The sequence below is a fragment of the Grampus griseus genome (genome assembly GCF_964374135.1).
Source record: "Grampus griseus genome assembly, chromosome: 14".
Lineage (NCBI taxonomy): Eukaryota > Metazoa > Chordata > Mammalia > Artiodactyla > Delphinidae > Grampus > Grampus griseus.
The window spans coordinates 7,421,013-7,435,245 of NC_139008.1; the positions used below are offsets into that span (position 1 = coordinate 7,421,013).

Genomic DNA, 14,233 nt, shown 5'->3' on the forward strand with positions numbered 1-14,233 from the left:
GATGCAGGGAGGAACAATGTTCCCCTGTACTGAACGAACACAAATTAGTATTACTAGGTTCTGCTAATTCTGCCTGGGTTTGGAACCAAGTTCCACCACCTTCTAGCAGGGTGACCTTGATAAAGTTACTGAAGCTCTCGGCGCCTCAGTTTCCTCATCTGTAAATTAGGAATAGTAATAGCATCCACCTGTCAGGGTTGTTATGAGTCAGCAAGTGTAAAGCACTCAGCACGGTGCCTGGTACGTGGTAAGTACGCAAAGCTCTTACTATAGCTATTATTATTTTATCACCATCATCACTCAGGGCACGAAGTGAGGAGTGCCTGGCGCCTTTGGAGGGCTTATGGGCTGCAGGCTGACAGGCAGCCTATGGCACAGGGGGCCTGAGGGCAGCTGTGGCAGCTGGAGAAGGGCTGGGCCCCGTGGCTAAACAGCTCAGACTCTCTCCTGACCACAGTGGGGACAGGCGAAAGGTGCTGGCCAGGAAAAAAGGGGTCAGATCTGTGTTTCGCAAGCCCAGCAGCTACACGTCCCTTTCTGCTCTCGCACGTGCTCTCCCAGGGAGCCTCACACCCAGCATCCCGGTCCTCGGCGTGCAGACCCGGAAACGGGCTCAGGGAGGTTAAGGAACGTGTGCAATTCACATGGTGAATCAGGGGCAGGGCCCTAAACTCTCAGCTTATGACCCCACAGCCCGGGGTTCCATCTCTTCCATGGTGCAGTGGTCATGGGAGGGATTCCATAGCTTTTCTGGTCCCTCTCAGCCAGAGCAACAATCTTCTTTCAAGAATTAATTTAAAAACTGACTTTTTAAATTGAAATGAAAGCGTCTTCCTTTTCCCAGCTGGGCCAGTTCCTGGCTGGGAAGTTTGCAGCAGGAAGAGGGTGTGAGCGTGTGTGTGTGTGTGTGTGTGTGTGAGCATGTGTGTGAGCATGTGAGTGTATATGTGAATGAGAAATCGTGTGTGTGTTTGTCATACAGACAGTCTATTGGGACTCCTCGGACCCAGGCTCGCCTACCCACTTATGTCCCACCAGGCTCCTTCTATAAGGAGTGGTGACGATGACTGGTCCTCTGCCACCCCCCCACCCCCTCCCCAGTGGCCTATGCCAGCTGCTTCCTGCCGTGGATCTGAGAGACCAAAGGCCTGCCTTTGCTCTCGGGCACTTCTCCGTGCAGACTCCTGGCTCCTCACTCGAAAGTTCCAGTCCCTGGCTGCGCACTGCCAGCCCCTGCCCCCACCCCGCTTCCCACTTAGAGCTCCAGAGGGAAGCTGGTTTGCCGGAATGTTTACGAAACATGAGTGAGAGGATTTTTTTTTTTGAAAGAAAAATTAGTGTAGCAGGATTCTTCAGACTTAGTGCAGTATTTCTGAAATTCAAAACCTGACTTATGTATTTTCCTGTCAACAGTGCATCTCGAAGCGTCACGCCTGCTGCCACCAATTACTTCATAATTTTCCCATTCACGATTAAGTTGCATGGTGTCAGCAGATGCAAGTTCTGTGAAGTCATGCAGTTCTGCTCTCAAGAGGAAGTTGTGCAGACTTTATCAAGCAGCCAAGTTATAATGACGCGTGTAAATCGAATAATAAAGCTGAATTTTTGCCCCTCGTGAAAATCAGTCACATGTTCTTGTGTGTGTGTGTGTGTTCATTGAGGTGTAAGTGATAGATAACACTGAATTAGTTTCATGTGTGCAACATAGTGATTCGATATTTGTGTATGTTGTGAAATGATCACCACAAATAGGTCTAGTCAACATCTGTCACCACAAGTAGTTACACAATTTTTTTTTCTTGTAATGAGAACTTTTAAGATCTGCTCTGAGCGATTTTGAACTATGCAATACGGTATTATTAACTATAGTTGCCATGCTGTACCTTACAGCCCATGACTTATTATAACCGGAAGTTTGTGCCTTTTGACCACCTTCACCCATTTTGCACTGCTCCCTGCCCACCGTCCCCCAGTTGCTGGCAACCACCAGTCTGTTCTCTGTATCTATGAGCTTGGTTTGTTTTTCTTTTTTTGTTTTTAGATTCCACCTATAAGGGAGATCATACAGTATTTGTCCAAGGTCTTTCCACGTTGTCGAAAATGGCAATATTTCATTCTTTTTTATGCTGAATAATATTCGTGTGTGTGTGTGTACGTGTGCCACGTTTTCTTTATCCGCTCACCCGTTGATGGGTACTTTGGTTGCTTCCATATCTTGGCTATTGCAAATACTGCTGCAGTGCACATGGGGGTTCAGACATCTTTTTGAGTTAGTGTTTTCATTTCCTTTGGATAAACACCCAGAAGTGGATGTTATGGTAGTTCTATTTCTAACTTTTTTTTAGCAACTACCGTCCTGTTTTCCACGGTTTCCAATTTACGTTCCCATCAACAGGGCATGAAGGTTCCCTTTTCTCCGTATCCTCACCAACACTTATTTCTTGTCTTTTTGATAATAGCCATTCTAACAGGCGTGAGGTGATATCTCAGTGTGGTTTGGTCATATATTTTATATTCACTATTCTTGGAGTTTCACAAAATAATATCAAACTTATTTTCAAGAAAAATTTCAAAATTGTGTGAAAATTTACCATGGAATCCCACAGCGCTTTGCAGGAGCGTTTGGTTGCTGCAAGGGCCCCACTACTGAACTGCAAGTTTTCACTGGAGTGTCTCTCTCTCTCATCTATCAGGCTGGGATTTTCTCAAGGATGGGACTCCATTTTATTAATCTGTGACCACAGTATTGCCTGTAGTTGATGCTCAATAAATATTCATTGGGGACTTCCCTGGCAGTCCAGTGGTTAAGACTCCATGCTTCTACCGCAGGGGGCAGGGGTTCAGTCCCTGGTTGGGGAACTAAAATCCCACATGCCACGGGGCGCGGCCAAAAAAAATACATATATATATTCATTGGATGAATCAACCAAAAGAAATAATGATTGGGAAAAAGTTGGAGTTAAGTGACTTGTGGGTGGTTGGAAGTTGTACAGGTTCTAATGATATTTTTCTTTTCCTTATTCATTATCTTGGGCTGCCTTAACAAAATATCATGGACCAGATGGCTGCAACACAGAAATTAATTTTCTCAGCCAGCCACCTCTCTGTGTCCTCACATGGCCTTTGTTCAGTGTGTGCATGTGCACAGAGAGAGATGTCTGTCTGTCCTCCTCTTCTTAAAAGGCCACCAATCTTATTGGATTAGGGCCCCACCCCTCTGACCTCATTTAACCTAATTACCTCTTCAGAGCCTATGCTTAAGTACAATCACATTGTGGGGGTTAGGGCTTCAACATATGATTTCTGGGAGACACAGTTCAGTCCGTAGCAGTCATTTCCCCACCCTAGGGGGCCGCCCTTGGAGATTTGTGGGAAGGCAGAGCTGGAAGGGACTTTACAATGCACCCGACACAGAGAGGGGTGGTCACTTACCCAGGGCCACATAGCCTGTGGGCACAGAGCTAGGATGATGGGCTCTACTGCCTGGGGGGCTCCCAGAGCCCTAGGCTGGGTGGTTTCAGCAGGAGTGGGATCTGGGGTGGGCAGGTAGGTGCTCACACTGTCCTGACTCTGCCCTTGTGTTAGTTACAGGACTCTGATCAGACCCACGTACAGAGTGTCCTACCGCACAGTGACGGCGCTGGAGTGGAGGTGCTGCCCTGGCTTTACCGGGAGCAACTGTGACGAGGGTGAGTCTGCCGGGGGCAGGGGGCAAGAGGAGGGGGTGCTGGCCGGGCTGAGCTTCAGAGTCTACAGATGCTCCTCCCTCCCCTGCCCTCCTTCTGCAAGCAGCTCTCCTTTCTTCCACATTCCTTCCTTCTTTTTCCTAAGCATCCCTGAACCAAATGCTCGGGACTGGCCAAACTGGGGAGAGCCTGGCACCCTGCCTGTGGGCACAGAGGTGGGGTCCCGTGTGCACTGCTTGGGCCAGGCATGAAGGAGAATCGTAAGCCCTGGCCTGAGGAGGAGATTCAGTGTACAGCCTATGTCTTCTGCTCTGGCTCTGACTTACCCCAGAGCCAGGGCAGGCAGAGCTGGATATCTGGGCTCTGAGCAAATGCAGATGAGGATCCAGGAGCCTTGAAGCCATGCCGGTTGTAGAATAAGTCAGATGGACCTGGTGGGCGGCAGCAGCAGGAAGGCCTCACCCTGCTGCCCTGGCCCTGTTGCTGGGCAGGTGCCCAGAGGGAGGAGGGGAGGTCAGGACCCAGAGCCAGAGCCTTCCTTCTGAACCCAGGAGCCAGCCTCAGTCTGGCTCTGGAACTTGATGGGCCCAGAGAGCAGCGCTCAGGTGGGATTCAGAGACAGCAACAGAGCCCATGCCTGCCGCACCCACATCCAGGGACAGTGGGTCCTGCCTGACAAACAGGTTTGCAGCCCACCTGGTTTTCCAGGAGAGCTGGGCAGTCCCAAGGCTCAGGGGTCAGTTTTGAATTTGGAAACAGTAGTTCTCAACCTCAACTTTCTGACAAAATGATCCTCTCTCATCTTTTTTTATTACCTAACTTACTGATTTTAGTTATACGTATATTTAAAATATAAGTACTCTATATGTGTATGCTTTTATTGTAAACTGCCTAAAAGTCATTGGATTACACATAATAGCCGAAGAACAGCAAGGACAGCAATAGTAACGATGATGGTGCTTCAGTGAGCCTGTGGCCCCGAGCTGAGCTGAAGGAAGGGGTTGGGACATGGCAGCGTCCAGTGGTACCTCCTTCACTGGTCTGTGAGCCTGATTCTGGGAAGGGAGGTGGACAGCCTCAGGGGCTGGCCCATACTTGGGGGGCGCAGGACTGCCTGGGCCTTTCTTTGGGGAGAAACAGAAGGGACCCCAGGTGTGAGGGGCTGAGGGGAGGCCTGGCTCCCCCAGGCAAAGGCGTGGGTGGCAGGACTTTGTGCTTTATGTGTTGAATGACCACGGCTCACACTGGGTCCCTTGTTGAGGTCGGAGGCCCTCAGAAGCAGGTTTGGACCATGGCTGTGGGAGAGACCTCTGGTCCCTCCAGCAGAGTAGAGCAGACCTGTCCTCTGGATTCTGCGGGGGGCTGGGGACACAGGGCTTTCAAGGGCAGTGACTGATTTGCCCTTAAGTAACTGACTCAGCGCTTTTCAGTGACCGATAAAATAAATACCATTGGCTCCAGCCGACGAAGTCCTGGCTTGCCATCAAGACTTCAACTGTAGAAGCCCTCCCTAAGCCTCAGGAAGGCTCCTGGGTCCTTCTTTCAGCTCCGGAGCCTCTGAGGGCGCCCCCCGCCACCCACCCGCCCCCTCGTCATCGCCTCGGCCAACTATGATCCTGTGTCTTCACGTCGGCCTCCCCCCCCCCCTCGCCACCCTGCAGGGCTGTCCAGTTCCTCTAGGGGTAACTAAGCCCCACCCGCATGGGGCCCCTTCCTTCCTCTCTTGGAAACACTGCAGTGCTGGAGCGTATATGTTTTTCATCTCTCTTCATATTCTCTTCATTAGAGGAATGAATGAACCACGAGATGAAGTGTAGTCAGTCTCAAAATGTGTAAGTCGTAATTCTCACACAAGTGGCTTGTGAGCGTGCGTTGTATCGAACGCATGGCTTGTGGAACCAGCAACATGGCAAAGCTGATTCAAAAGAGATTAGAGAAACTGATACATATGCAGATTGGGGTCCCCAAGACCACGCTTGGGTTGCTGCCCTGAACCAGAGCTCTTGGTGGGACTCAGTCGTGTATACACGGTGGCTTCCTGCATGGCTGAGCTGTTTCTAGCCCCTCTGCTGGTTGAGCTGGCACAAGGGATGCCCCCAGAAATCACAACGTTGGCATAGACTATCTGGCCCAAGGCTCCCAGACCCTCTTATCAGATAGGACATTTCAAGAGCTTAGAGATAGCTCCCAGGAGCCAAGTGCAAAGGCCAGACCTCTCTTTGGGTTAGGTTAATCCTTTACTGATGTGTGTGTGTGTGTGTATACACATATATATGAATATACACATATAGAATGCATATATTTCATACATATTAAAATACAGGAACTATGATTTTTTAAAAATATATATGAAATAAGAACCTGAAATAAAATCACTACGTTAGATCCTACAGGACAATAAAAACAAAACCTTTGGGGTTATCCTTTCTACTGAGCAGAAATCGTTTACATATCCCCAGTTTCGTACAAGTTAACATCCAGCTTTGCAGAACCTTGGCTGTCATACACAGTGAATGGCAAGTAGACAAGGTGAACTTCCCCCAGGAAGTCCCATGGCCCCTGGGTGGGCTCCTTAGAGAATGCCGTAGCGTGACGCTCGAAGGTCAGGCCCTCACCTTTTTGCCCACGTCCATGTTTAGGTAATTCTTGCAGACCGAGTGGACGAAGCACAGCATTTGGCGAGCAGCAGACCTGGCATGTGTGGGGGGCAATCCTTGTCCTCAGGGAGGTTCTGCCCATCGGGACAGGAGTAGGTTCTAGCAGGACTGGGGGGCCCATCCTTCCTGGGAGAGGAGATGTAACTGTGAGCTGGTCAAGTGCCCCCAAAGGTGCCCGCCCTTGAGAGCTTGGCACGTCACCTCCAGAAGAAAGCTCTGACCTGGTAGGCCACGGGGATGTGGATTATCGATGCACTCCCCAGAAACGTCTCGGCGTCCTGAGCTAATTATTAAGAGGTGTCGGCACCACTCCAGACACCGTCAGCCTCAGAGTCTCTGCCAGCCCCTCCCTGGTGGAGGAACCTTCCAGGTTCGCCCACTTCGGTGAGGAATGCGTGTTCACCTTAGGGCATGGGGTGAGGCTTGCCTCTCTCAGGGAGTATCAGGGTTGAGCAGCCCCTTCCCAGCTCTGAGCACGAGGGTCCTGGGAACCCTGTGGGGCTGAGGAATTCCTGGGAGCGTGAGGCCCTGGGCTGAGGTCGGGACTGGCTCCTGTAAGCCCTGGTAAAGACTTTGCATTCCCAAGCATGAAACAGTAATGACAGAAGACAAAATCAAGGCGGTGTCCGTGACTTCAGACACATTCCTGAGATGGTTGTGGAGGGGTCTGGACCATGAACTCCCACTCGGTTCCCAGTCCAGCCTCTCTGGAAAGCCAGCAGGTCAGGGGTGCCCTCCTCTGTGGTTTTGCTTTGGTTCAGATGAGATTCCCCAGGAGATGCATCTTTCTTTGCTGTGTCTGGCTTTCCTTCCAAGTTGTCAGGTCTCTGGTCTTACGACTTGGGGCTGGGACTGCCTGGAGGTAGGTGGCTCCTGCCTCCCAGGTGGCCTGTCTCTGGGCCTGCTTCCCCCCTGCTGGGTCTCCCCCTCCCTTTCCTCCCTGGACACCCCAGGAGTGCTGGCCCGAAGCTTGGGGACACTTTCCTCCATAGATAAGTCTATATACAGTTGATCCTAACTTTTTGACGATTCTATATTTGTGAATTTGGCCTACTTGCTAAAATTTATTTGTTACCCCCCCAAATCAGTGACCACTTTTGTGGTCATTCACAGCTATGTGCAGAGTGACAGACAATTTGAGTCACCCAACACGTGTGTTACCAGCTGAGGTTGAACAAGGTGACCCTCTGCTTCCTCGTTCCAGTTCTCATGCAAACAAGTGTCCTTTTCATGGTCTGTTTAGTGCCGTGTTTTTCGCATTTTTGTGCCCCTCCCTTTTTTGTGACAATTCCCTTGTCTAAAATGTCCCCAAGCATAGTGCTGTCCAGTGTTCTTAAGTGCAAAAAGACTATGATGTGCCTTCCTGAGAAAATACATGCGATAAGTAAGCTTTGTTTGGCATGAGTTATAGTGCTGTTGGCTGTGAGTTCAATGTTAGTGAATCAGCACTATATATTCAATAAGATGTCTTTCGATAAAAGCCCACATAAAACAAGGTTATGTATTGATTAGCTGATGAAAACGTTGTGACCAGATGCTCACAGGAACCAAATCCTGTATTTCTCCCATGAGTGATGGTTCAGTATTCACTAATTCAGAGTTCTGGGGACTTTATGAAATGTAACTACCATGAATAAGGAGAATTAACTGTATCTATGGATCTATAACATCTATCTAGAAATATTTTTTTTCTTATTACAAAAGCAAGTACGTGTTCCGTGTAGAAAAAGTGAAAACATCCAGAATTATACCTCTTAAGGTAACCTCCAGTCTCACTTTGGTGAAAAACCTCCAGACCTTTCTCTGTGCTTACATGTCTGTTGTACTCTACATGCTGTTTGATAACTTTCTTTTACACATAAATTGTCATGAACATCTCTCCTTGTCAATAAGGTGCTTTCTCTCGTATCATTTTCAGTGGTGTGGAGTTTGGGTATACACTTTATTAACTATCCCCCACTAGAAGATATTTAAGTTGTTTCCATTTTAAAAATTGCTGTAAACATCTTTTTTTTTTTAACTGAGGTAAAATTTACATATACAGAGTACACCAATTCTAAGTGTACAATTTAATAAGTTTTGATAAATGCATACATGTTTCCATCACCTCCCAGAAAGTTCCCCCCACTTAGCAACCTCTGTTCTGATTTCTATCATCATAGATCAGTTTTACCTATTCTTGAACCTCATGTAAATGGAACCATACAGTATATACTCTTTTGTGTATAGTTTCTTTCACTTAGCATAATGTTTTTGAGATTTATTCATGTTGTTACACGTGTATCAGTAGTTTATTTTTGTTACTAAGTATTGTTCCATTGTATAAATAACCACAATTTTATTCACCCATTCTCCTGTGGATAGATGTTTGAGATATTTCTAGTTTTAGCCTTTAAGCTTCTGTGAACATTCTTGTATATGTCTTTCTATCAATATGTATGTTTTTACTTCCCTTGGGCAAATCCCTAGGAGTGGAGTTGCTCGGTTGTGGTGTATGTTTAACTTTATAAGAAAGAGCTAAACTATTTTCTAAAGTGGTTTTACCACGTTACACTCCTATTAGCAAAGTATGTTCTAATTGCTCCATATCTTTGTCAACACTTGGTGTTGTCAGCCTTTAATTTTAGCCATTCTGGTGGGTATGAAATGCTTTCTCATTGTGATTTTAATTTGCTCTTCCCTGTTGACTTATGATGTTGAGCATCTTTTTTTTTTGTGTGTGTGTGGTATGCGGGCCTCTCGCTGTTGTGGCCTCTCCCGTTGTGGAGCTCAGCGGCCATGGCTCACGGGCCCAGCCGCTCTGCGGCATGTGGGATCTTCCCGGACCAGGGCACAAACCCGTGTCCCCTGCATCGGCAGGCGGACTCTCAACCACTGCGCCACCAGGGAAGCCCATTGAGCATCTTTTTGTATGCCTAACTGATGTGCTTACTAGCCATTTGTATATATTCTTTTGTGAAGTGCCTTTTCAAGATTTTGCCCGTTTTTAACTGAGTTGTTTAATTTTAATAAGAAACAGCCAAATTGTTTTCTAAAGAGATGTTAACATTCTATACTCTCACAAGCACAGTGTTCCAATTGTTCCACATTCTTGCTAAGATTTGATGTTATTAGTCTTTTTAAATTTAGCTGTTCCAGTAAGAATGGAATGGTATGTAATTGTAATTTCTTCTTTTTTAAGACTGTTTTGACCACTCTAGTTCTTTTGCATTTCCATAACAATTTTACAATCCTTTTATCAATGTCTTCCAAAAAAAAGTCTATTGGAATTGGGGTTAGGATTGTGATGAATTTGCAGACCAATTTGGGGAGAATGGAGGTCTTAATAGTGAATCTTCTGATTCATGATCATGGTATAGCTCTCCATTCATATAAGGCTTTAATTTTTCTCAGCAATACTTTGTAGTTTTCACAGTGGAGGGCTTGCTTATCTTTTATTAAATGTATTTCTAAGTATTTCATATTTTTAGTGCTTCTAAAAAATGGGATTGCTTTAAAAGTTTTCATATTATAATAATTTTGCTGTTATTATATAGAAATATATTTGATTTTTGAATATTGACCTTGTGTCTGAAAACCATGCTAAATCCATTTATTAGTTCTAGCAGCTTATTTATTGATTTGTTTGGATTTTCTAAATAAACTATCATGTCTTCTGTGAATAAAAACATTTTTGCTTTTTCCTTTCAAATATTTTGCCTTTTATTTCTTTTTCTTGCCTTATTGGACTGGCTAGAACTTCTAGTAAAATGTTTACTAGAAGTGGTGAGAACAGATATCCTTGCTTTGTTCCTTATCATAGGGGAGAAGTTCTCAATATTTCACAACTAATTATTAAGTATGTGATTAGCAGCAGATTTTTTATATATGCATTTATCAGATGAGGACAGTCACTTCTAAGTTTGTTGAGAGTATTTGTCAGGAATAGGTGCTGAATCTTATCAAATGCTTTTTCTGCATCTATATTGAGGTGATTATATTTTTATCCTTAATTATGTCAATATAGCACATTGCATTGATTTGGAATACTAAACTAACTTTTTGTTCCTGGGAATAACCTTATTATTACTGGGATAAACTTCTTTTGGATACATTATTCTTTTTTATATTTCCGTATTTGTTATTTATCTGTAATTTGCTTTCCTTCTAATGTCTGTCAGTTTTTAATTATGAGGACTTAGCTGTTCTCATAAAAAGACTTGGGCATTTTTCCTCCTCTATTTTCTGAAAACTTTTTTGTTTTAAGATCATATTGCTTTTTCCTTAAGAGTTTAATTGAACTTTGAGTTCACAGTGAAACCATCTGGACCTGTAGTTTTCTTTGTGGGGAAGTTTTTGATAACAAATTCATTCTCTTTCATCTATATAGGGCCACACATGTTTTCTGTTTCTTATTTTAATAATTATTTACACATTTTAAATTAACTTTATTGCAGTGTAATTTGCATACAACTCATTACGTGTATTTAATTTACACACACCAGAAGTATACAGTTCAATAAGTTTTGACCCCATGAATGAATAATTTTCTACATAATTCTCTTTTCTCTGGTATTCCTCTCACCAAATTTGCCTCAGCCTCCTTGTACTCTGATTTCTTGCTCTTCAGTTCAGAGAGATTGCCATGTTCTACATAGTGTCACCCTCATGAGCTCCAGTGCAGTAAGTGCTTCCAGGAATTACCTTGTTTGTTTTCCTTCTCTCAGGAATCAGTGCTCATATTGTTCAATGTCTGTGGACATTTGTTTCATAAATTTCATCCCATTTTCTAGTTGTTTATGGTGGGAGGGCAAGTTCAGTATGACTTAGTCTATCATGACCGGAAGCAGAAGTTACATATTTTCCTTTATTGGGTTTTTAGTTATACTTCTCTGTATCATGTATTAGTACTCCTAAGGATTAAAATCTGTATCCTTAACTTATCATAGTAAACATGGGATTATTCCATGTAAAATGAAAGAAAATTTTAACAGTACAATTTTAACAGTTCATTTATCTACCCCACCATCCTTTGTGCTATTGTTGTCATATGCTTTATTATTTATTTGTTTTAAAGATTTATTTATTTAGGGGTACATTGGGTCTTAATTGCTGTGCATGGGCTTTCTCAGTTGCAGCGATCGGGGGCTACTCTTCGTTGCAGTCCCCAGGCTTCTTGTTGGGTGGTTTCTCTTGTTGCAGAACATGGGCTCTAAGCACACGGGCTTCAGTAGTTGCGGCATGTGGGCTCAGTAGTTGCGGCATGCAGGCTCTAGGGCATGTGGGCTTCAGTAGTATAGTTGCTCCGTGGCATGTGGGATCTTCCCAGACCAGGGCTTGAACCCATGTCCCCTGCATTGGCAGGCAGATCCTTAACCACTGTGCCACCAGGGAAGCCCTTGACATAATGTTTTGAAGCTTTATCCGAGTTGTGGCATATGTCTGAATAATGAATAGTATTCCGTTATATGGATGCACTACTTTTGTTTATTCATTCATCAGTTGATGGACATTTAGGTTGTTTCCACCTTTTGGCTATTGTGATTAGTGCGGCTATGCACATTCATGTACAGGTTTTTGTTTGAACGCCTGTTTTCGATTCTTTTTGGTGTATACTTAGGATTGGGAATTTCTGAATCATGTGGTAATTTTCTGTTTAACTTGCTGAGAGACTGCAAAACTGTTTTCATAGTGGCTGCACCATTTCACATTTCCGCCAGCAATGTACAAGGGCTCCAGTTTCTACACATTATCTACAGTACTTCATTTTCCATTAATTTTAAAATATTTTTATTGAGTTTATAATTGTGGATTGATTTTTTTTTCTTCTTTCAGTTATTTTAAAGTTTGGTCATTCTATTGTCTTTTTGCATCCATTATTTCAGGTGAGAATCTGCTGTCATCATATTGTTTCCACACTAAGATTGTTTCCTTTTCTCCTCTGGTTGTTTTAAGAATTTTTTTTTATCCTTGCCTTTCAGCAGTTTGACTATGATGTTACCAAGTGGGATTTGAGAAATCCTGCTTGGGGTTGTTTGAGGATCTTGGATCTATAAGTCAATGTTTTTGACCAAATTTGGAAAATTTTGTCCATTATTTCTTCAAATATATTTTTCTGCCCTATTCTCTCCACTCCTCTTGAGATTCCATTTGCATACATGTTAGATTGCTTGATACTGTCATTGAAGATCTTTTTTCCCCTCTGTTCTTCAGATTGGATAATTTCTGTTGATCTGTCTTCAAGTTCATTGACTATTTCTTCTGACTTTTACAATCTTCTGTTAAGCCATCCAGTGAAATTTTCATTTCAGATATTATTCTTTTCAGTTATAGAATTTCTGTGTGTGTGTGTGCGGTTTTTTGTTTTGTTTATATTTCCCTGATAAGATCTCTGCATATAGTTTATTTTTTATCCAAGAATGTATATGTAATAGCTGCTTTTAGGTCCTTGTTTTCTATTTCCAACATGTGGGTCATCTTATGGTTTGTTTGTATTGATACTTTTCCCTCGACTTGGGTAGCATTTCCCCCTTTCTTCCTCCCTTCCTCCCTTCCTTCCTCTTTCTCTCTTTCCCTCTTTCTTCCTTTCTTCCTTCCCACCTACCTTACATGTTAACAACTTTTGCTTGTATACTGGACCCTTTGAATGATATTTTGTAGAGATTCTGGTTTCTTGGAAGAGTGTTGATTTTTGTTGTAGCAAGCAGTTAAATCACTATACATTTGTGAAGGTTTGGTTTTTATACTTTATTGGGGTGGATATGTAAATCTCTTAGACCTGGGATATAGCTTTTTCACCTAAGCCATAGCCTTTCTCTGGTTTCAAAGGCAAGCTTAGTTAGGTGTTAACTAAACCCCTTAACTTGGAGAGACTCAAGCTCTAAATCACCTTCCTTTTATTGGGTAGCAGCTGATACATCAGCTCAGCTTTTGAAGCCTTCCCACTGTTGTTTTCTGCTGAGCTCATTGGAATCTCCGCTACACATGCACAGTTCAGGGACCAGCCAAGGATTTCCGGGTAGTTTGTACACAGAGTTTGAGGCTCTCTGCTCTATGTTGTTCCTCCCTAATTAGATTTCTTCCCCCAGTTTCCAGGTCCTCTGGCAGCCTTAAGACTAAACAACTGCAGTTTTTGATTTGAGTTTTGGCCACCCTGCACTGCTTGAATTGGGGTGTGCCCTTGGGGGAAAAGCCATGTAATGTAGAATTCACTCGGTGCTATTCCCTTTTTGTAAGGGTTGAATTCCCACCAGTTTCTGCTGGCTTTTTGTTGCTCTCTAGTGTCTTCAAATAGTTGTTTAAAATTTTTTATCTAGAGTTTGTTATTTTTATCTAAAGTGGAATTAGTCTGACACAAGCTACTCTATCCTTACTGGCACTGGAACTTTGCGACCATCTTTTTAGTTAAATTTTTGTCCACACCTTTAATGATTTCCTTAGGATAAATTCCTAAGCAGAATTATTGGGTCAAGGAGCCTACACCCCACATCAAGGTTTTTGAATCGTACTGCCAAATTAGCCCCTAGAAAGGTTGCTGATTACATTGCTGTGGACATATTGAGAAATTCTAGAGGCTAATTTCCCATTGTGGTACCTGACACAGTGCCTGGCACTTCGGGTCTGTAAAGGCTGTTGACTGACTCTGAATCTGGAACATGATTTTTGCCAGTGCTGATCAGAGGAGTCAGCATTAAGCATGGGATACAGTACCGTTAACTTCATCACTAGAACTAATTTAAAAAGTGTTCCTTAAGTCACATTCCACCAGTAGATGTCCCTCCAGTGAGTTCAACTGGCTGGCAGCAGAAGTGACACCAACACCTTTACCAACATCATATAATCACGTCAGTATTCCTCACCTCTGAAATGGTATTTTATACTTCCAAAAGGGCTTTCAGTCACGTTATTCTG

At 43.9% G+C, this 14,233-nt stretch overlaps 1 protein-coding gene across 2 annotated transcripts in view; it reads left to right on the forward strand.

The window, feature by feature from the left end:
- The window catches only part of COL26A1 (collagen type XXVI alpha 1 chain), a gene marked incomplete at both ends in the record, with an annotated part of 174,186 nt that overhangs the window by 70,504 nt on the left and 89,449 nt on the right, over nucleotides 1-14,233 (forward strand). The window contains one exon of one of the 2 annotated variants that reach the window (XM_082671259.1): nucleotides 3,586-3,689. In XM_082671259.1, coding sequence (XP_082527385.1) covers nucleotides 3,586-3,689 — 104 coding nt within the window. The remainder of the gene's footprint in view (nucleotides 1-3,585; nucleotides 3,690-14,233) is intronic. The other variant, XM_082671260.1, reaches the window with a different exon arrangement.